Genomic DNA, 22892 nt, shown 5'->3' with positions numbered 1-22892 from the left:
TACCGTAGCTTCACCGCTGGGTAAAAAGAGGAATGCTCCGCTTCTGTCCATATTAGCAACTGTGCCATATGACATGAAATTAATCTGAACCTTCTTAAGAACTATTCCATCAGTAGAAAGATCAGTTAATAAGCCAGTGTCTGCATCAAAAACAGCCTTTAAGTAATCATTTTTCACATAAATCTCTTTTGTATTACCAGCACTCACTTTAAATTTCTCACTAAATCAAAGTATTACAATATTTATTGAATATTTGATTTAAATAAGTATTTAAATCAAATAGTAATAAGTTATTTTAAAAAACATCATTGTATAATGTAAGAAAAACTAAAAAATGATGTATTAATTTTAATTAATTTTTTTAAATATTAATTTGCTTGAGATTCTTTTAGCAGGTCTTGATTCATTTTTAAAGTGAAAAAAAAGAAAGTAAAATTTGATGATAAAAAAAAGTTAAAAAACTGTAGAAAAAGAAAGTGAAGAAACTAGATTAAAATTTCTAATTATGTAAGAAAAAACAGAAAAAAAAAAAAAAAAAAAAATTTTTGAAACAAAAAAACTGAAGTTTACAAAAATAGCAAACTTGATATTATTACCAAAAATAACAAAGAAAAAATAATCTGAAAACAAAAATCTAATTCTAATCTATTTTAGATTCTATTATCTATAAGATTAACTTTTTTTTAGTATTTTTAAAATTTGTGGAATAACTTGAGGCAAGTGTTATTTTCTTATTTTTTTAAAATGATATTAAAGTTAAAAAAAAATCTTTCTGATAAAAAGTTAATGCAAATTAATTTTTTTAAATTAAATTTACTGCCAACAAGGCGACAAGCGACCACTATTAAGTTGGGAGTTACAAAAAAACAAAGAATAGAGTTAAAGAGCCATGCAACAGTTGACAGAAGACTTCAAAAGCTGTAGATTGTATGAGTCAGGAAAGCATGAAGATGGGAGAGAGTTGCAAAGAATTGAAGAGTGAGAAAAAAAACTAGACAAATAAATGCTTTTAGAGCATGCTGGGACAGAAGTAAAAGAGTGCAACTTTGCTGAATAATGAGTTAAGCAAGAATGAGTTTTGGTTGATAAAACTAGAAATAATATCTCCTTTGAGCAGCGAACAAAATAGCTTTTTTAAAAAAGAGAAAGAAATACAATCTTTAGACTATGGGAAAGTGGCTCATGCTTGACAGATAGAGCAGGTCCAACTAAGTTTACAATGTTTTTTTGGACCTTGTCTAGAAGAGAAAGAGCATCATTAGAAAAACCAGCCTAATATGACAACAGTATTCCTTAAAGGGGTGAATAAGAAATTTTAAGAGAATGGAATTGAGAGTAAAATAATGGTTAGAATGATAAAGAGAAGCAACATTAGCAGATGCTAACTCTGGAATCGATTGTATATATGGTTTTCATAAGCGATCAGTAGCAAATGATAATCCAAAAAAATACGAAGAAAAGTGAATGGGTTTCCATTCATTAATACAGGACTGTCAACAATATTGAGTTGTTTGCAGTAAACAACTGAGTTACAGCAGTTATCAAACAGTAGAAATTTTATGATCACTATTAAAAGTGTTAAGATAAAATCAATGGGATCTAATCTTGTTCATCCAAAACATTTAAATATTGCTCAGACTCATTGGCTTTTCTACTCTGATTTTTCAAGCTTCTATACATATGGGCATATTGCCATTGCAACTTTGCTTCACAGTTGTAATACAATTGTTTAAGAAATCTAACAAAATGTTAGCATCAAACTACAGACCAGTTAATCTTACTTAAAACTTCTAGTTACCAGTTTCCATAAGAGTAAATCTATGTTAATTCAACCAGGGCATGTTACTATATATCTCAGATGTTTATGTAACTTTTTATATACTTGATTTTGATGCTCAAAATTGTGTTGTTGTATAGCTGCATTGTTACACATAACATCACCATAACAAATGATGATACTTGTGTAACCATTGTTATGGTGTTATGGTGCTTTTATGGTGTTATACAGTGTAATGGTATGACGTGATGTTTTTTTATTACAATTAAAAAGTTTTATTTAATAAAACAAGATGCTTTTAGCATTTAGATTTTTTTTTTTAATATTAGAAAATATCAAGTTTTAAGCTATTTTTTATTATAACAAACTATATAATATAAAATATGTTAAAACTTATACAATGTAAAACTCTGTTAAAATTATAATTTTAGATTAAGACTGTTTTTAATTCATGCACTTGCAGATCAAAATAGTTATGTTTTGAAAGATCATTGATTATAGAATGATGCACAGAATATTTTTTTTGGATATCATCAAAGCCACACTGAGCGTCAAAATAAAAATGATATAAAAAAATACAAAAAACTATTTAATTTGATAAAGACTTAACAATAATTTATTACATTTCTGATCATTTGAAACTTAAAACCTCTAAATAAACGTCAAAATTTTGAGGGGACTGGATTTGGCCAATATCAGTCAAAAGTAAAATTACTAAGTATTCCATATTATATAGATTAAAAAATTAAGGATATTAATTTTTTCTTCAAAAAATATATAATTTTGGATTCTTCATCTTAAATCTATAAAAATCTGAGATAGTGGAATTTAATAATGTACATCATAAAAAACTTAAGGTGTAAGGTGTATATGGAAAGCTTAAAGTAGACAACAGGGTTTACAAGTAGTATATGTCATCACAAGGTGATGTCTCTATGTGGAAAAATGTCTTGAGTGCTGTACTTCAAAGATTCATTCCTAGACTGTTATTATTTCTTATATTTGTTAATAATTTGCATGATTGTCCAAAGATCTTATTAACAGTCAAAAATAACAAAAAAATAGAAAAGATACTAGATTTAGATGAAGCTGATATTTGGACAAAAAAAATATGGTTACTTTCCATAAACATTGGTAAATGTCTTAAAAAAAAAGCAACCACTATTAAATTGGGAATTACTAAAAAACAAAAAATAGATTTAAAAATCAAGGAAACGGTTGAAAGACTTCAAAAGTAGTAGGTTGTATAAGTCAGGAAAGAATGAAGATGGGAGAGAGTTGCAAAGGAAAAACTTATGATTACAGACATATTATTTTTTAAATAGCTGGGTGAATAAATAGTTGATAAAAAGTTCTTATCTGCAACTTTATCTGCAAACCTAATTGCCCTTTGTGAGATTATTTAATTTAGTCTCACAATGATAACTCTTTTTGTACAAAAACAAGTCTGAATCCGCTGTCAACTCTTTTATGTGCTTTTGTTTAACATCTCTTCACTCAATCACCTTTCTGTTTGTTCTTTATTGTTTTCCTTTTCCCTGCACTGCACTCTTTTTGATGTTTTTTTTAATCAAACTGGCTAAGTTTTTCTCTTTATCCATCAGCCAATATTGTTGTTACTGGTAACTTTAATGCTCATCACTTTAAATGGCTAACCCTGCTGACACATTTTTTACTCTTTTACTCAGATAGCTAACTTTGTAACTTGTTTAACAAACAACTCTAATACCTTACTTTTACTCTTTAACTTGTGTCCTGTCTCTGATCCTGGAGTGTTTTTGATTTCTCCTTGTTCTCTTTTAGGTGGTTCAGAGATATGATCTCTAAAAACTTTCTCGATATTTTTAAGTCGCAAAGATATTATCTGACAATAAGGTCTATTGTTAGATAACTAAACCTGAATCTTGTTTTTCTGTCAGCTGAAAAACTCAAATTCAGAGATTACACTATAACTGAAACAAAGTTCCTAATAATTTTTGCAATATTGGTAATATTTCTATATTAATGAATGACAACATTCTAAAGTCTGAAAAAGCATGATGATCGTGTAAGTATAATTATTTAACATAGAGTGTTAAATAATTATACTTACATGAAGTAAAAAAACACTATTACAATATGGAGTATAAAATAAAATCATATTAGTCAAAAGAACACCAAACTATAATTAAATCTAATTAAGAATGTAAAAAACACAGGCTAAAACTATAGTTCTAACATAAACACACGCACACATTAAACTTCATTAACTTTAAAACTACCAAATAACTATTGTTACTATTGACGTTGAAAAACTTAAGAATTTAATCGACTAAGAATTTTAATCAAGATTTAATCGACTAGGGCCTTCCTACTAATCAACTAAAAGTTGATTTAGCAGAGTAAAAAACCTAAAATCCTTATATCTTTTTGATTTAACTTTTCAATTGATTTAACTTTCAATCTTTAATTTTTGTTTGTTAATTTCATAACAATAACATATACTATTATAAATATTACCTAGATTTTTAACTCTTCTGAAGTTTTATCTAATTCATCGCATTATATTCATTAGAATTATTTATACCTAATTAAATGTTAGGTTATGTATTTCATTAATTTTTCTCTCTTGTGTTTACTCTATGCTTGTGATTTTCATTTCACACAGGGCCATTACAAGCTGGCTCGGGGCTCTGGAGCAAAAATAATTTGTGAATCTCCAAAATCTAAATGTCTTCTATACAATCACATTGTAAATATGATTGTATAGACTTTTTGATATTTAGCAAATATTTAAGGTGGTTTCTAAATAAATTGAGTCTGGGAATAAATTGTTCCGTTGTCGGAGCGGCCCTTCTCTTATATTGTTTTGTTCCATTATTATTTAAATGATATGATGTTAAAATTAAATACTTGTTGTTGTTTTAAATATCTACTATTTGTTGTTGTTGTTATTGTTGTTATTTCAAATATCTACTATTTGATTTGTTGTTGTTTTAAATATCTACTATTTGTTGCTGTTGTTTTAAATAACTACTATTTGTTGTTGTTGCTGTTTTAAATATCTACTATTTGTTGTTGTTGCTGTTTTAAATATCTACTATTTGTTGTTGTTGTTTTAAATAACTACTATTTGTTGTTGTTGTTTTAAATATCTACTATTTGTTTTTGTTGTTTTAAATTTACTATTTGTTGTTGTTTTAAATAACTAGATTATTTTTTGATTTAAAATTAAATATTTAACAAGCTAATTAGTAAAATTTTATTTGAATTCCATTTCTACAAGTATCTTAATATCTACTAAGAGAATTTGAATAAAAATGAAATCTGAAAAGATACACATTTTTTCTGCTTTAAAAACTTTGAAAAAAAAAAAAAGAAAAAAAGTAAGAAACGAGAATTCTTATTTCTTACATTTAATCTTATTATATTCATTTCTTTTAATATTATAAGAGACCGTAGTTTCTTTTAACTGCTACCATCTTATCTTATTCAATTTCAGATTTAGCTAGTAACCAGCTGGTCACCATGAAATGAAAAAACATTTTTTTAGAGAAAATAAGTCATTTGCTAAGGTTAGATTACTAAACATAATTTTTAAAATTAAATTTATAATATAAAAACAAAAATAAAAAAATTTTATTTTTATTTTTATAAAAAAACAACTTGTTTCTCCACGCAGCGGCCTTGTTCATCAAGGTTTGTGTTTTAGAGTTAGATTTGAAAAAGAGTTTTAACCAGTATTAAGTAGCCTCCTCATCTGTAATGGCCTTCTTGGTCTTGAGGAGGTGAATAACAAAAACAAAAAAAAAAAAAAGAGAAAAAAAAAAGTTGCAAATTTACTTGTAAGTTGGATGGTGAACATTATAAATTGTTGTAACAGATAAGTATGGAGTACTTGATGTATGAGTTGCACGAGAAATAAAATACTTTGATAAACCAAGCGCTGGGATAACAGCAACAAATGAAACTTCATATTTTAAATTATGAGCAGAAATACTGTCCTTCCATAATAGACTGACTTGATATGAGACAGGTTTACCAGTAGAGCTTTTAACCTAAACAAAATGATTTATAAAATGCTTAACTGTACCTAATCATGGTTCTTCTATCTTTTTATATATATATATATATATATATATATATATATATATATATATATATATACACTTTAAGTAATTAAATGAATAAAAACAACGAAATAGCGGGACTTAAAGTTTCATGCCCGAAGGCAATCATCAGCCATGAATACAAACAAAAAACATCAAAAAACCGTTTAAAAAACTTAAAATTAAATACCGTAGAACGGATTCAGACGTGATAAACAAATCTGAGTAAAAACATAACAAGAAGCCGTTATAGTTTACTAGTCTCCTGTGTCAAATAAAGAGAGAAAGAATTTCTTTGAATGTCGACACTGGGATACAATTTCATTCTTTTTGTTTAGTAAATTTGTTCCTCTATGTGATAAAATTACATATTTTTCATAGAGACAGAGGTGGCATATTTTTGTTGTAAGATTATAGGGTCTGCAACGTTTAATTATTCTCCACGTTAAGATAGGCTTTATGTTTTGATCTTTCAAGCTCGATACTTCCTTTGAAAGTTCAGTGTCGTTTCTGTATTTAACTGAAGCAAAGGATTTTAGATGATTAGCGTATCTTAATTTAAATGATGTGTGACTAATACCAAAATATACTTTTTTGTTACCTTCATTATTAATTGTAGCTTGGTAAACAATATTGTTGAACAAACACTGTTTGTTTAATGGACAAATTGATTTATTTTCACAGTCCCATTGCTTGGTTTCTATTTGCTTGTTGTTGTGCAATATTTTATGATTGTGTGAGTTGATTATTGATTTCAGGTTAGGCATGCAGCTGTAACTAATCTTGATAGAATTTCGATTAAATATTTTATGAAGCTTGTGGCCTGGTGGAAAATGAAAATCTATAAGAGCCAGAAAACGGTTACCTATTTTTGTTTGGACATTTACACTGTACGGAGGGTTGTACCAAATTATATTTCCTTTGCGATGTTTTTTTGTGCTTGGATTTGTTGTGGGTTGGTAGATGCTTTATGCTTTGGTCAGTCTATTATGGAAGCTTTGGGTTATGTCCTGATTTTTTAAGAGCTTCTTCATATTGTGGAGTAGAATTCATGAAAGTAGTTTTGTTTAATGACATGAAAGATAATCTTTGTTTGATATTGCGAGGGATTGCTTTAATTATGCTTGGAGGGTGGTTAGAGTTAGTGTGGATATACCTTAGTTGGTTGTCAGGTTTGCAGTAAGGCTGGAATGAGTTGTTATCTAGATTTAACGTAACATCAAGATAGTTTACAATTTTTATATTAGCTTGGATGGTGATGAGTAGATCGTTACTTTTAAAGATACTTGTTATATGTTTATTAATTTTTTCCATTTGCTGACCGTTTTTGTTTTAAATACGGCAAGGCCGTCATCACGATTTAATCCGAAATCTTCCTTATTATAATGCTGTGAAATTTGAAATAGTAAAAAAATTTCTACTAGCTCGCACACTTCAGCACCATCAAATGCCCCCATTGTGACATCGAACAATCCTCCACTTTTTTTGATCCACGCCGTCTCGTTATTGAAAATTAGGGATTTTCTCGCATGTTTTATTAATGCTTTATCTTCGCTTTTTATAATGACATGATGTTCAGCAAAAATCAAAGCATTGTTTAAAGTGCTTTGGTTTATTGACGGATAAAAATCGTTTACATCAAAAACTAGAAACTTGTGTAAATGTTTACTGCCGATTTTTTTAAACCAATCGATTACATTTTTTGTACTTTGCCATTGATTTAAATAAAGCTTACTTTTAAGTTCACAATTAATTTTAGATAATATTATCTTAGTAATTCTTCCTACCTCATTTTTTGAAGGGTTCAAAAGACGTACAGATGGGTTGTTATCAAAGTTTTCTTTGTGACCTTTTAAAGTGAAGAAACATTCGGACGATCCGTTTACTTCAGTTTTTTGGTATACCTCGTGGTTGGATAAAATATTTTTTCCTTCTTTAATAATTTGATTTTTTAATTTTGGGTTAGCCTTTTTGTATGTGGTGGTGATAGCATTTGTTAAAAGTTTGTTATATTGCTCTTTTGATAGTTTGTACATATGGGATGTTTTGTCAGCTTGTATTAGGGTTTCGTCTGATAAACGTATAGCTTTAATATCTTTTTTCATATTGTTTTGAAAAGTGTTACTTACATCACGGAACTTTATTGCTTTATTTAGTTTAATAAGGTCTCTTTCAAATAAAGACATTTTTTTTATAACTTAGATCGACTTTGTTTGTTGGATCATTATTAATAAAAAATAATGCTTTCCATTTCATCTTTTTTAAGAGTAACTCTGTCTTGTTTAATAATTTTAAGTCACGTTCTGTTGGTATTGGTATATTTTTTGTAGAGTAATTCAAGTTTATTTTTTCCATGGTTTTGACGACTTGAGTAGAGTGCTCAACTTTGTGGAGCAAATATAAGTGAGGTTAGTATTGCGGTGTAAAATACAAAAACTCTAGTTCGTATGACAGTGCTCAATATTATCAAATAATAGAGCAATTTATACTTTATGTAATTAAATGAATAGAAACAACTAAATAGCGGGACTTAAAGTTTCATGCCCGAAGGCAATCATCAGCTGTAAATACAAACAAAAAACGTCAAAAAACCATTTAAAAAACTTAAAATTAAATACCGTAGAACGGATTCAGACGTGATAAACAAATCTGAGTAAAAACAAAACAAGAAGCCATTATATTTGTCCGCCGCAAGTAAAAAAAATGTCCGCAAATAAAAAAAATACCAACAGAAAGTGACTTAAAATTATTAAACAAGACAGAGTTACTCTTAAAAAAGATGAGATGGAAAGCATTATTTTTTATTAATAATGATCCAACAAACAAAGTCGATCTAAGTTATAAAAAAAATGTCTTTATTTGAAAGAGACCTTATTAAACTAAATAAAGCAATAAAGTTCCGTGATGTAAGTAACACTTTTCAAAACAATATGAAAAAAGATATTAAAGCTATACGTTTATCAGACAAAACCCTAATACAAGCTGACAAAACATCCAATATGTACAAACTATCAAAAGAGCAATATAACAAACTTTTAACAAATGCTATCACCACCACATACAAAAAGGCTAACCCAAAATTAAAAAATCAAATTATTAAAGAAGGAAAAAATATTTTATCCAACCACGAGGTATACCAAAAAACTGAAGTAAACGGATCGTCCGAATGTTTCTTCACTTTAAAAGGTCACAAAGAAAACTTTGATAACAACCCATCTGTACGTCTTTTGAACCCTTCAAAAAATGAGGTAGGAAGAATTACTAAGATAATATTATCTAAAATTAATTGTGAACTTAAAAGTAAGCTTTATTTAAATCAATGGCAAAGTACAAAAAATGTAATCGATTGATTTAAAAAAATCGGCAGTAAACATTTACACAAGTTTCTAGTTTTTGATGTAAACGATTTTTATCCGTCAATAAACCAAAGCACTTTAAACAATGCTTTGATTTTTGCTGAACATCATGTCATTATAAAAAGCGAAGATAAAGCATTAATAAAACATGCGAGAAAATCCCTAATTTTCAATAACGAGACGGCGTGGATCAAAAAAAGTGGAGGATTGTTCGATGTCACAATGGGGGCATTTGATGGTGCTGAAGTGTGCGAGCTAGTAGAAATTTTTTTACTATTTCAAATTTCACAGCATTATAATAAGGAAGATTTCGGATTAAATCGTGATGACGGCCTTGCCGTATTTAAAACAAAAACGGTCAGCAAATGGAAAAAATTAATAAACATATAACAAGTATCTTTAAAAGTAACGATCTACTCATCACCATCCAAGCTAATATAAAAATTGTAAACTATCTTGATGTTACGTTAAATCTAGATAACAACTCATTCCAACCTTACTGCAAACCTGACAACCAACTAAGGTATATCCACACTAACTCTAACCACCCTCCAAGCATAATTAAAGCAGTCCCTCGCAATATCAAACAAAGATTATCTTTCATGTCATTAAACAAAACTACTTTCATGAATTCTACTCCACAATATGAAGAAGCTCTTAAAAAATCAGGACATAACCCAAAGCTTCCATAATAGACTGACCAAAGCATAAAGCATCTACCAACCCACAACAAATCCAAGCACAAAAAAACATCGCAAAGGAAATATAATTTGGTACAACCCTCCGTACAGTGTAAATGTCCAAACAAAAATAGGTAACCGTTTTCTGGCTCTTATAGATTTTCATTTTCCACCAGGCCACAAGCTTCATAAAATATTTAATCGAAATTCTATCAAGATTAGTTACAGCTGCATGCCTAACCTGAAATCAATAATCAACTCACACAATCATAAAATATTGCACAACAACAAGCAAATAGAAACCAAGCAATGGGACTGTGAAAATAAATCAATTTGTCCATTAAACAAACAGTGTTTGTTCAACAATATTGTTTACCAAGCTACAATTAATAATGAAGGTAACAAAAAAGTATATTTTGGTATTAGTCACACATCATTTAAATTAAGATACGCTAATCATCTAAAATCCTTTGCTTCAGTTAAATACAGAAACAACACTGAACTTTCAAAGGAAGTATCGAGCTTGAAAGATCAAAACATAAAGCCTATCTTAACGTGGAGAATTGTGTGTGTGTGTGTATATATATAATATATATATATATATATATATATATATATATATATATATATATATATATATATATATATATTTATATATATATGTTTATATATATATATATATTTATGTATGTATACATATACACACACACATATATATATATCCTTTTCTTGTCTTGTTACATGACACATCCATCTGATCAACATCTACTCTTGGCAAACACTATAAAATATAAATAAAGAGTTTCTGAAATCGAAATAGCACCTTAATTGGAACACTTGCAAAAATTTCGGAAATAAAAGTAAAATATTTTATTTTCTACCTTTTGATAGATTTTGAAAGTCGTCTATCAAAAAATGCACATGCACTATCAATTTAAAGCTTTCATGCACTATTTTTTTGGGGGTAATCTAATTTGTGCAATTAATGAAGTTCACACTTCATTAATTGCACCAGGTAAACCATACTTCCGTGGGTTATATAGTTTTTTGTGTTGGTTATGTAAGTTATAAATTTTTCCTTACTTAATCAGTGATAAAATCAAAAGGTTGAAGAAATAGTTATGGCACAATTTGAAAATAAATAGTTACAATCATAAACCTAAAAAAAAATACTTTATTTAGTGTTTTTTTTATTAATAAAATAAAAGAATGTCATAATAGTTAAAGCAATTGTAATTTATTATCTGTAGAATTTCATTTTACCCAGACAATTTTAACCCTATGATATGTTTTAAATGAATTGCTTAAATTGTCACTGCAAAGATGAAAACAATTTTAAAATGATTTCTGTTGATTTTACTGGGTATATTAAAAGAGAGCAGTTTCGAATAAAAAAACAAAGTGTTTCAATCTATGAAACCAATTGCCTTGATTTTAGTAAAATGGTGCTTTAACAAAACCAAATTTATCTCCAACAACAGTGCAATCAATTAAGTCAAAATGTGGTTAAAAGTATAGTAGGGTTGTCTTCTTTTTTTCTTCAAATAATAATTGCTTTATAGTTAAACTATTATTGATTAAAAAATCTTTATTCCTTAAGTTTTCTGATTTTGGTAACTCTAAATTTTGTATAAATATGTAAAGGTATTGTATGCCAGGATATAAATAAATAGCTAACATATATAAATATAAAATAAATAAATAGCTAACATATATAAATATAAAATAAATAAATAGCTAACATATATAAATATAAAATAAATAAATAGCTAACATATATAAATATAAAATAAATAAATAGCTAACATATATGGTTATATCCTTATATATCCATATTATATGCCAATAATCAAAAAATAGTAAATATATACATACATTTATAATATATAATTAATTATAAATTTTTTCCTAGCCCCAGCTATCAAACCCACCTAAATCTTATAAATTTGCAGGGATCAGGTTTGGAAAATGTTCGATATTTAGTAGGGGCCAAGGCTGAAACTCCTGTCACTAACTAGATAGTGCAAAATAAAAAAAGGTAACGCCTGCTTAAGACATCTTGATTAGTAAACCAATTAAACTTTTAGAAGTTAAAAACAAATCTTTAAAGAGAAATAAAACCATCAAAACATCTAATATGCTATAACATCTAATCAAAACATCTAATATGTAACCATACTAATTTGTAATTAGTACCAAACCAAAAAAAGATCAATTAAGTTAAAGACAATTCATCTTTAGTTTCTTTTAAGACTGACCCATAACTATTGCATTTTGGTTGCTTACTTTTAAGAAGTGGTTCCTAATATATGCATTTTTTTAACACTTATCCAAATAAACATAATCTTTCTGTTACCTTTTGGTTTTTAACATTTAGTATATATTATAATATATATTATTATTGTTTTATGAGACTTTACAATTTCAACAAAAATAGATTCTTAATATTTAGAATAAATCATAAGATCATTTTCCAAATATTTATGATATTAAATATTATATTGCGATACACAATATTCTTTTTTTATATATATATAAAGATATTAAAAAATCCCTCAAACATTAGTAAACTAATGTTTGAGGGATTTTTTAACATTGATAGAAAATAATCATCTTCCGAACTACAAATGATTTCCACTTCCATCAAATTAGTGACTATTAAAATATTTTAAAAGTTACAGGATGTATTTTCAAATCAATGTGAATTATAGAAACTATGCCAATTACTATAGCCTCAGGAGAGCGAAGTTATTCTAAGCCTAAGCTGATTAAAGCCTATTTAAGAACCATAATGAATTGAGATTTCTATAATTTCTATTAAAAGTAAGGTTAACAATTTAAAAGAGTAACCGGTAACATTAACTTAAAAGAGAGCAAAAATTTGCAGAAGACTAAGCACGGAAAGTTCCTATCGTTCACTAGAATATCTATGTATAATAATGTAAACGATGTGATACTTTACAAAAGATAATTTTATTAATTTTCAATTATTTTTATTCCTTTTCATTTCCTCTTAAAAAACATTTTTCATAATTTTGTATTTTCATGTTTTTTTATCTATGAGCGCTTATAAACACTGCTCATGAAAATTACACAATTAATTAGAGATTAAAGAATAGGTTATAAATTTTTACAGGGTCTCGAATTTTGGTTGCATGGGGGCCTCTGAAATGCTATGGGCCAGCTCTCTCTCTCTCTCTATATATATATGGACATATATATATATATATATATATATATATATATATATATATATATATATATATATATATATATATATATATATATATATATATATATATATATATATATATATATACATATATATATATATACATATATATATATATATATATATATACACATATATATATATTTATATATATATATATTTATGTGTGCGCCCGCACATGTGTATACATACATACATACATACATACATACATACATACATACATACATACATACATACATACATACATACATACATACATACACTAAATATATATAAAAGAATATAAAAGATTAAAAATATGTAAATTTTTAAAACTCTTAATTGTAAATTTATACTATCCTATAAAACATTTAATTTTTCATACTTCTATTAATGGTTCTGAAACATGCAAGAAGACAGTCTGCTTGCGTTCTTGTGCAAGTGAATTATAAAAAACAACTTGAGAAGGTTTGTCTGATATAATAATAAGATTTTTTATAGGCAATGAATCAAATGACATTCGATCTTCACCAAACAAAAAAATTGGAGTATTGCCAATGGAGTCCAAATGTTGTAACTGCTTGTTAGTCATTAAAAAATTAGCAGATGATTGCATAACTTTAATGCTAGATTTAATTGCATTGAACATTCTCTGACCATAATCGTTAACTACTGGATTCCTTGAAGTACCAGAAACTCCATCATGGTGTTGGAATAATGCTAAAGATTTCCTGGCATGCATAAGTTCAGAGTACAAATTATCTTCAAGAAAATCTTCATTTTTATGGTAGCTTTTTGCTAGAGAATAGATAATTTCTGCAGCCCTATAAGTATAACCATGAAAGTAAACAAATTTCAACTTAATATACAAAGAAAAACAAAAAAAACTTAAAATGGATCCTAATAATTATGCAAATATCATAATTTAAATTATGAATAACATAATTTAAATTATTAGGATCCAGTCTTCTTTTTATAACTTTTAAAGCTTTCATAATTAACTATAACTGAAAGAATTCAAAATATTTACCCCATATATATTATTTTGTGAGGTGAACAATTATTATACTTCTATACTTTATTAGCGCAAAGTGAAAAAGTTTTTTTTAATTTACATATTAAGTTTTATATTCATGAAAGAAAAGAGAACTTTCCAAAATAATACTTTTTTAAACAAAATTACTTGATAAAAACTGCAACAATATATATATATATATATATATATATATATATATATATATATATATATATATATATATATATATATATATATATATATATATATATATATATATATATATATATATTAGGGTGTTCCAAAAAAATGACTTTTTGAATTTCAACTAACATTGCTTTTCATAAAGTGCTCCAAACTTGATATTACTAATAAAATTTTTTTCATGAATAGATCACTCCATGACTTTCCTCAATGGGTCCAAAGGTCATTTTTTGCCCATTTTTCGGACTAACTGAGGGGAGTGTTACCATTATCCAAATTAATTTTTCTTTCTTTTTTATTTGTGTTGTTTTATCTTTTTGAAGAAAATAAAAATATAATGTCAAGCTTAATTTATTTTTTTATTTGAACAATGAAGATCAAAAAATTCAAAAAAATTGAGTTATTTTACTATATTTCACTACCTTTGTCCTATGTACTTTTTAATGTGTTTTCTGTTATATTTTAAATACACGTATACTTGTTTTATTTTGTGAACAATTATATTTTACCTTGCGTATGCAATTTGATTTTTAACTTATATTATATTTTGGTTATCATTTATCTTTTCAGTAACTAATTAACTTAAAAAAAGTTGCAGGATCATAACCTTGGAAAATATCAGGTAAATTATGAATTCAAAATTTATCAACAAATTTATTTTTATCTTTATTTTAAACATTGAATAAATTTTACATTTTAAAGAAAGAAGATTGATAAAATGGCGAATGATTACAAGTTAAAGAAGAATAGCAAAAGGAACAACAGATACAAAAAGGAATGAGGAATTTTTTGAAGAAATGTTAAAATGCTTTTGGACTAGTAAAAAAAAGAAGAACTAATTGAAGATATTATGAAAGACAGGAGAAGGACATCCAAAGCCAAAAATGAAGATATTGGGTTTACCTTGGACCAGCTTGGAATAGGATGGGAAGAATAAGAACAAATGATAAAAAGTTTGCATACACTATTAAGAGATCCCACAAAAAATTGTGTTCCATGTTAAGCATGGAAATTAAATTAAACAATGCTAACAATCTAGAAAGGTTAGAAAACACTTCAAGTAATGATAATAATCCTGACTGTGAATATGTAACAGATATAAAAAAAGAACAATCTACCTCTGTGTTTTGTTACCAAAAAATATTTAAAAAAAAAACAGCTCTCACAGCAATAGGTGAGGAACTTTCAGTTAGACAACACACTGCAATAGCGGCAAGTGTTATTGCTAATTCAGGAGGTGATATAACTAATTTTGCAATATCTTCTTCAACTGCGTTTAGAGTTGAGGAAGTTGTAACTAAAGAAGGAGAAAAGATTAAAAAACATGTTACTGATCTTGTTCAATCTTCATCATTACCAATTATTCTCCATTTTGATGGAAAAATAGTTAAGGAGTTCACAAACAGAATAGAACATCAACTTGACAGACTTGCTGTTTCCATCAGGATAGATGGACAGAGTGAGCTTCTTAGGAATTTTTCATTTGAACTCTTGTACTGGAGAAACACAGAAGAATACAATCATAAAAATTCTTCATCAATTTGATATTTTTAATAAATTACAAGGATCCGTTTTTGATAAAAACTGGTAATAAAAAGGGTGTGTGCATTAGATTAGCTGCAGAGCTTGATAGACCTCTACTTCTCCTAGCATCTAGGTATAACATCTATGAAAGGTATATTATTCACTGCTGGAACATTTATCTATGCAGTAAAACAAATGGCCCAGATAATCCATTGTTTAAGAAGCTTTAAGATGTATGAAACTCAATCGATCAAAATTCCATTGTGTTAAGCTAAGTAAAAATTGAAGATATTTCTGATAGCTGGCTGCAGGTACAGTTCAAAGAAGCCTTATCTTTTTCTCAAAATATTATCAGAATGAAAACAATGAAAAAGGTATTTAAAATTTTGAATAAATTGAATACTCTGTAATAAAATATGTTTAATAAGCTACTGTTTTGTGTCTAAATAAATAGTCTTACTTAGGATGGATGTAGGTCTGATTATCTAGAGTTAGTGGAATTGACAACAATGGTTTTATCTGGTGATGAACAGTACAGACTAAGAAAACCTCGGCCTGTACACCATACCAGATTTATGGCAAAGAGAATATACTTTCTGAAAATGTATCTCCTTCTAAACAACATTTCTAGCTTGACAGATTTCGAGAAGAAATAAATAAATGATATGGCATTCTTCACAGCTGTATCTTACACTGAGTGGCTGTTGCTCCATATCAGGTGACATTTCTATGTTTTAAAAGTTTTTTATAATTTTGGTTTTTATTACTTTTTTTTCTTTGAAAATTTTGTGTAATTTTTAATTGTCTAAAAATCTTTAGGATATGAAAGCTCTTTGGCAGATGGTGAGATACTCAAAAATCAATCCTGTTCAGGCAAAACCTGTTACAGAGTCTCTAAAGAGACACACCTGGTACATAGACCCAAATATTTTAGTTATGTCTCTTGTTGATAAAAATGTACAAGAACGGAGTGACATTGCCAAGAAGTTGTACTCAACCCCAAGACCTACAACTTATGCCATAGAGAGACATCAAGTTAATTTAAATATACTGAACTCCTTTATGTTTAATGATGATACTCCCCAAGTTTGACCCTGCTTATAACTGACCAGAGTTGGTTAATTTTTCATATCTTAAACCATGCAAATGCTGAAGTACAGTGGCTTAAGACTCCATCTGAGACATAGGATCTAAATGACTATTACCTAGAATTCAAACAATTTGTGAATAATCTTGAAGTAGTAATATATATATTACACCCTAATATATATATATATATTGTATATATATATATATATTAGGGTGTTCCAAAAAAAATGACTTTTTTGAATTTCAACTAACATTGCTTTTCCTAAGGTGCCCCTAAAGGTGTACTAATTTACTAATTTATATATATATATATATATATATATATATATATATATATATATATATATATATATATATATTTACTTTACTGACTTATTTTAGTACAAACATTTTGTAGTATTGGTCCCTGTTTCCAAATTTTTCATGTTTTAAGTGGCGTGGCTTTGTACTTAGCTATGTATCTAACTCACAAAACTTGGTACATCAATTCTTTCATAAAATGATTTTAATTTTTTAATTTCTTCTGAAGTAATGCAAATATCTAATACTATTTTTTTAATTGTGCATATTTTATAAGTGCATACAATTTCTTTAATAGTGTCATAATCAGCTAACTGCTTGGCATTAGTGTGACTTTTATTAGGAGACTTTGGAAGAGCCTGTTTTACCCTAAAAGTTTTGTTTTATATAAAAGAACTCAAACTGTGTGACAGCAATAATAGTAAAAAAAATTAAAATTATTAAAATAAATACTTATTTAATAACTTTCCCCCTATAACATTTATTAAGTTATTTTACATTTTGTAACATAAACGAGATTCTTTATGTTATGTGCAAAATGTCTGTTATTTTTACATAACCAAGACATAACATTGTAATGCAATGATACGCAACATTGTAATGTAACTTTAAGTGCAAAATATCCGTTATTTTTATGTAATCGATAGGTAACATTTTGACCTAATGAGACGTAACATTGTAACCTATGGTTTCTTTCTAACATGCTCTTTTTTTGCTTATTAGATATCTATATAAGATATAAATATATATAATGCTATAACTATGTGAAAAACAGGAGAAGTTGAGTTAGAGAGATAGCTCAAAGAAAATGGACAGATATCGCACTGGATGTTAGAATGTTCAAAATATACAATTAATCAGTTACAACTAATTAATGCATTTGATTAATAATATTTAAACATAAGAAAGGTTGACCTTTTATATACACTTTTGTTTGTGGGTTTATAAAAACTCCTGAAGTATTACACTTGTATTATTGACGAAAAAAAACGCCTCAAAAATTGATTTTCTTAACACTATGTTACATCTCAGTTTACACTTTTTAAAAATTGCACTTTTATAAGTTTAAAAAAAAACAAACAATTGAGAAGTAAACTTGAGAATTAAAACTTTTTTTTTATATGTGACAAAATAGTAACAAAAAAAAAGTAACTAATTAAGTTGAGTCTATTTTACAATAAAAATAAATGATGATAATTAACAATGAAAATTTTTTTTTTTTACAAATGTCTCGACAAACGCATTGTTAAATATTGTAACTCATTACTGAGTTACAGTATTTTACAAAATTGTTTTACTGACAATATTATTTATTAAAAATATTGTAAATGCATTGATAAGCTTGTCAAAACTATTGTAATTAAAAAAGTTTTTTTAAAAAACTAATTCACAAGCTTGTGGGTTAGTTTTAAAAAAAGACTTTTTAAAGGTAAATAAAGCTTTAAAAGTAATATTGCAAAGAGTAAAGACAAAAAAAAATTTTTTAAGTGTATATTTTAATTATAATAGTTTATTTTTGAAAAAAATTTTGGTAAGGAATTTTAAATGCTTAGATTTTTTTCTGGCCCACCATCAACAGTTATAATCATGACTGATTTGCTAACTCCATCTTCAGTAAATAGGCTACTTTTAAATGCAGGAAGATGGTTTTTCTTTTCATGTCTTCTAAGTGACTAAGTGCTGTTGATAAATCATGTTTTGCACTTCTGATTGCTATGTATGTTGGGCCAGAGTATGTGAATGCTTGTTTTTCCATGTAATCTTTTTTGATTTCTATGGGTGCAATTACTGAAGGAATAAGTTTGTGTTAAGGAGCAATTACAAAATCATGATGGGAGTGAAACGTCACTTCTTTAGGACCCAAGACTGCTGCAAGTTCTTTAAAGGCACTAATGGATGATTTGGCAAATTTTGTGTCTACATGATATTTATGCTCAGAAATTTGTGCTTTTTATTTGTTATGACTCTGTTATTTTTATTTGCTATGATTCCGTTAAAAAATAAATGCTAGCCACTTGTGAAGTCATTGTATATCATTTTTCTTAAAAATTTCCATATTACATATAAATATCTAAGAGTTAGCAATTTTAATAGATTACGCAGTGACAAAAAATCTTTTTTTTTTTAAACTTTTAAAAGTTTAACCAATTAAGATGTAACGTGACTTAAAAAAAAATTTAAGATGTAATTTAGTTACATCTCAAATCTAGATTTAGTTACATTACGTCTCAATTGGTTAAACTTTAAAAAGTTGAAAAACGAACACAGTTAGGACATAACATTGCAAGTTGAAACTTTATTTTTTTTGTGTGAAAAAGTAATCAATTGAGACGAAGCGAAATTTTTACAATAAAGATAAAATAAAAGATGATAATTAGCAATACAGCAACAATAAATATTTACTGTGTTATCAAATTTGTTTACTTGATATTTATTAAAAATTAGAGAATGCAACCTTGTTACCAATTGTAACAGATTGAGACGTAACATTTTGCATCAATGAGACAGAAATAGTTGAAAAACAGGAATTAATAGATATTGTCATGTGTAGAATGTAAACTTAGGTCAGTGTTGAACTCAACCTTTTTTTCACTCTTAATCTTTGGTTTCATAACTTAGCCAGATTTCTTTGTTTGCTTCTTGTGTACAACTTTTTTTATTACTACTTCTTTTTCTCTTTCCCACAATATTTTTCTCTTATTTGCTCTATAATCTTTTTATCATTTAGCATTCTGCTTTTTCAGCATTTAAAAAAACATTTAATAAAATAACTTTATAATATTTCTATTATAAATACTATAATAAAATAAAAAATATTAAAAAAAAGCAAATGAATTAATATACAAAAATGATTTTAAACTTTTAAAAAACAAAATCGTTAGTGATCAAAAATTTTAATTAAGCGTCAAAAAGCTGTCATGGAATAACAAATATATCATGACAGTCAAAACATATTTATAATATCTTGATAAGGTTAGACCTTTTTTTTAAAAAAGTAAAAAAACATAATATATCAGTATCTAATATATAATATATCTAACAAATATAATCTTCTTAAGTAGTGTATTTTTAGAAAATAAAATATGCAGAATATTTAACTTTGCCATTAAATCAAACTAAAAGATAATACTTATTTAAAATGTTATGTGCTATATTTTGGTGTGGCTTTGTACATAACAATGTATCTAACCAGAGTCTTAGCCAGGAATATATTTATACCGCATTTTCGCGATATTTGGAATATTTATTGTAATTGTTCTACAAAATATTGGGAATTTTATTTGTGTATTGTCCAATTACTTAAAAAAAAAAAAGGTCATTGAATTTTGGGAATTTAAAATCCATTGGGAATTCTGCAGTATACGCAGCACCATTGGCTTAGCTAACAAGCTGCTAACTTGCATTGTGAGTTAAATAAATTGTTAGGTACAAAGAGTGAGTTTAATAAATTGCTATTATACCAAAGAGTGACTTAAATAAATTGTTATGCACACCACTTGAAACATGAAAAATGTTTGAAAAAAGAACTAATACATTAGTCTAAAGACATGCAAACAAAAAGAGTGTTTTTCTTCTCAAAAAAAAAAAAAAAAACCCAGCAGATTCTGCTGACGTTTCATGAAGCATGAAACTTTGACATCAAGTTGGAGAAAATTCCGCTGATTTAGTTTTGGGGCTAAAGTTCTGTTATTTTCTGTGGCAAGTCCAGATTTCAAACAAGTGCAGTGTAACCAAGCAAGTGTTACAGCCGATATATAATGCTAGCAAGCAGTTTTCATAAGAGGTGCTATAGTTATTTTCTGTGACAAAAATTTTACCACAAATGTAACAAAAATTGTTCACTAATTTACAGATTTCCTATGCATGTTAATTTGTCATATTTTATACAAGTAAATGAAAAAGAAGTTAAGAATAGATCAGGCAATTTTAGCAAGCATACATAACTCATAAGTTTTAAACATAAATAAACCATTATGGATAGTCAAAAATAAATAAAATCTTTTTTAAAAAGTGAAAATTTATACCCTTATGAGTAATTTTATTGTCACTTTTAAACTCAACGAGTAAAAATAACTAAATAATTTAAAGAAACAATAAAATCAAGTGTTAAAATAATATTTTTTTCAAATTTATTAATAAAAGATATCATTTTATTTTAACTAAAAAAATAATTAGTAGAAACTTAAATATATGATACCTTAGATGCCCGCTTAGTTCACGATCCATATGCTTAAAGAAAGATCTGGAAGTAAAATAACCACTCCAATAGTGGTCATCACGATCTGCGTAAGTAAAAAAATCTCCTCCAAGTGTTTTAAAACTTTGTGGTTTTTCACCTGGTTTCACACCTTCTCGTTCAGCAACTGCTTGAAAATAGTCCTTTAAAGTGCCAAACCGAATCTCTGCATTTAGCTCAGGATGCGAGTTTACATATTCCATGATTTTTTCATAGTTTGTATATTGTGCCAAAACTTCAAAAACTTTGTCGTATCGAAAATCATCACCTAATGGAGCTAGTACCACATTTGATCTGTAAAGTTGTGCTTTTTTTTTATATTGATCTAAAAGTGTTTCTGAACGCTCTTTAATATTATCATCCTGAATCTCTCTGGGAGGTATATGCCAAGGACAATACACACCTCCACCAGGAAGTCTTTTAAAATCAAACTGACAGCAAATTTTGGGGTCAGGCCCACAAGTATGAGGAACGTCATAGCTGTAGAATGGCATTACATGTGTAAAAATATCAGTTGTTGAACCACGATCTTGAAAAAAAAAAGTCTTGTTTACAAAAGAAATGCTTAAAGTATTACACAGTTAATTAATAAATATATAAGCATGGAAAAACACAAAACTTCAATTAAAGTCATTTAAAATTTTACCCCAATTTTGTCTCCACATAAACTCTAAATTTTTATTTTCTGCAAGATATTTTTTTATTCTGTAATGCACTCTTTGGATCAGCATACATTCAAATCCCATCCTTTTCAAAATATATGCCATTGTTGGGGAATAACCAAAAGGATCTATAGACCAGCTATTTTTAGGCTTGACTCCTGAAATTAAGGAGAAAAAATCTTAGTATTTTTTTGTAGAAAAAATCTCCAAAGTTGTAAAAAACTACATTGTTAACTATTGGAATAATTTTCTATATTTAATTTTTATTTGGATGAGTTATTTGTTATTGTTAATAAATTAATAGTATTATATCATTAATTTGTATTTATAACAAACTAAAAAACTTTTATTAAATTCAAAACTAACACACCAACATGTTTTTCCATCCACTGGTGACCTTCAACCATTTGATCAATCATGTTAAAGTAATGTGTATTGGCTTCATCATTCATTACCCACCCACCAGTTACTATTTCTAGCTGACCATTGTGAACCAATCTAAAATGAAAATATTTGAATATCTATTTACTTTTGATGTTTTTGAATTTGTAAACTGTATGAAAAGTTACAAATAAAATCATACTGAAATATATCATAGGTTTCAGTACATTTATCAAATGATGGTTGTGGTTTGGATAAATAAGTAAATACAACAAATCATTTTAGACCTCTTATAAAGGAGATCTAATGTGAAAAAAAATGTATATATATACATTTATTATTAAATTATTAACTACATGACCAAA

General features: G+C 27.1%; 1 protein-coding gene across 1 annotated transcript in view; it reads right to left on the bottom strand.

The window, feature by feature from the left end:
* LOC100202382 (alpha-mannosidase 2) overlaps window positions 1–22892 on the bottom strand; it is an 82402-nt gene that overhangs the window by 12182 nt on the left and 47328 nt on the right. Inside the window, exons 6-11 of the mRNA XM_065792818.1 lie at window positions 22517–22644; window positions 22131–22304; window positions 21446–22013; window positions 13501–13939; window positions 5600–5814; window positions 4–220 (exon numbers count right to left, since the gene is read on the bottom strand). Of these exons, the coding sequence (XP_065648890.1) occupies window positions 4–220; window positions 5600–5814; window positions 13501–13939; window positions 21446–22013; window positions 22131–22304; window positions 22517–22644 (1741 nt within the window). The remainder of the gene's footprint in view (window positions 1–3; window positions 221–5599; window positions 5815–13500; window positions 13940–21445; window positions 22014–22130; window positions 22305–22516; window positions 22645–22892) is intronic.

Source organism: Hydra vulgaris, chromosome 03, assembly GCF_038396675.1.
Source record: "Hydra vulgaris chromosome 03, alternate assembly HydraT2T_AEP".
In the NCBI taxonomy this organism is placed as follows: Eukaryota; Metazoa; Cnidaria; class Hydrozoa; order Anthoathecata; family Hydridae; genus Hydra; species Hydra vulgaris.
The sequence above is the reverse complement of the archived record's forward strand: the minus strand, read 5'-3'. Positions and strand labels throughout refer to the sequence as shown.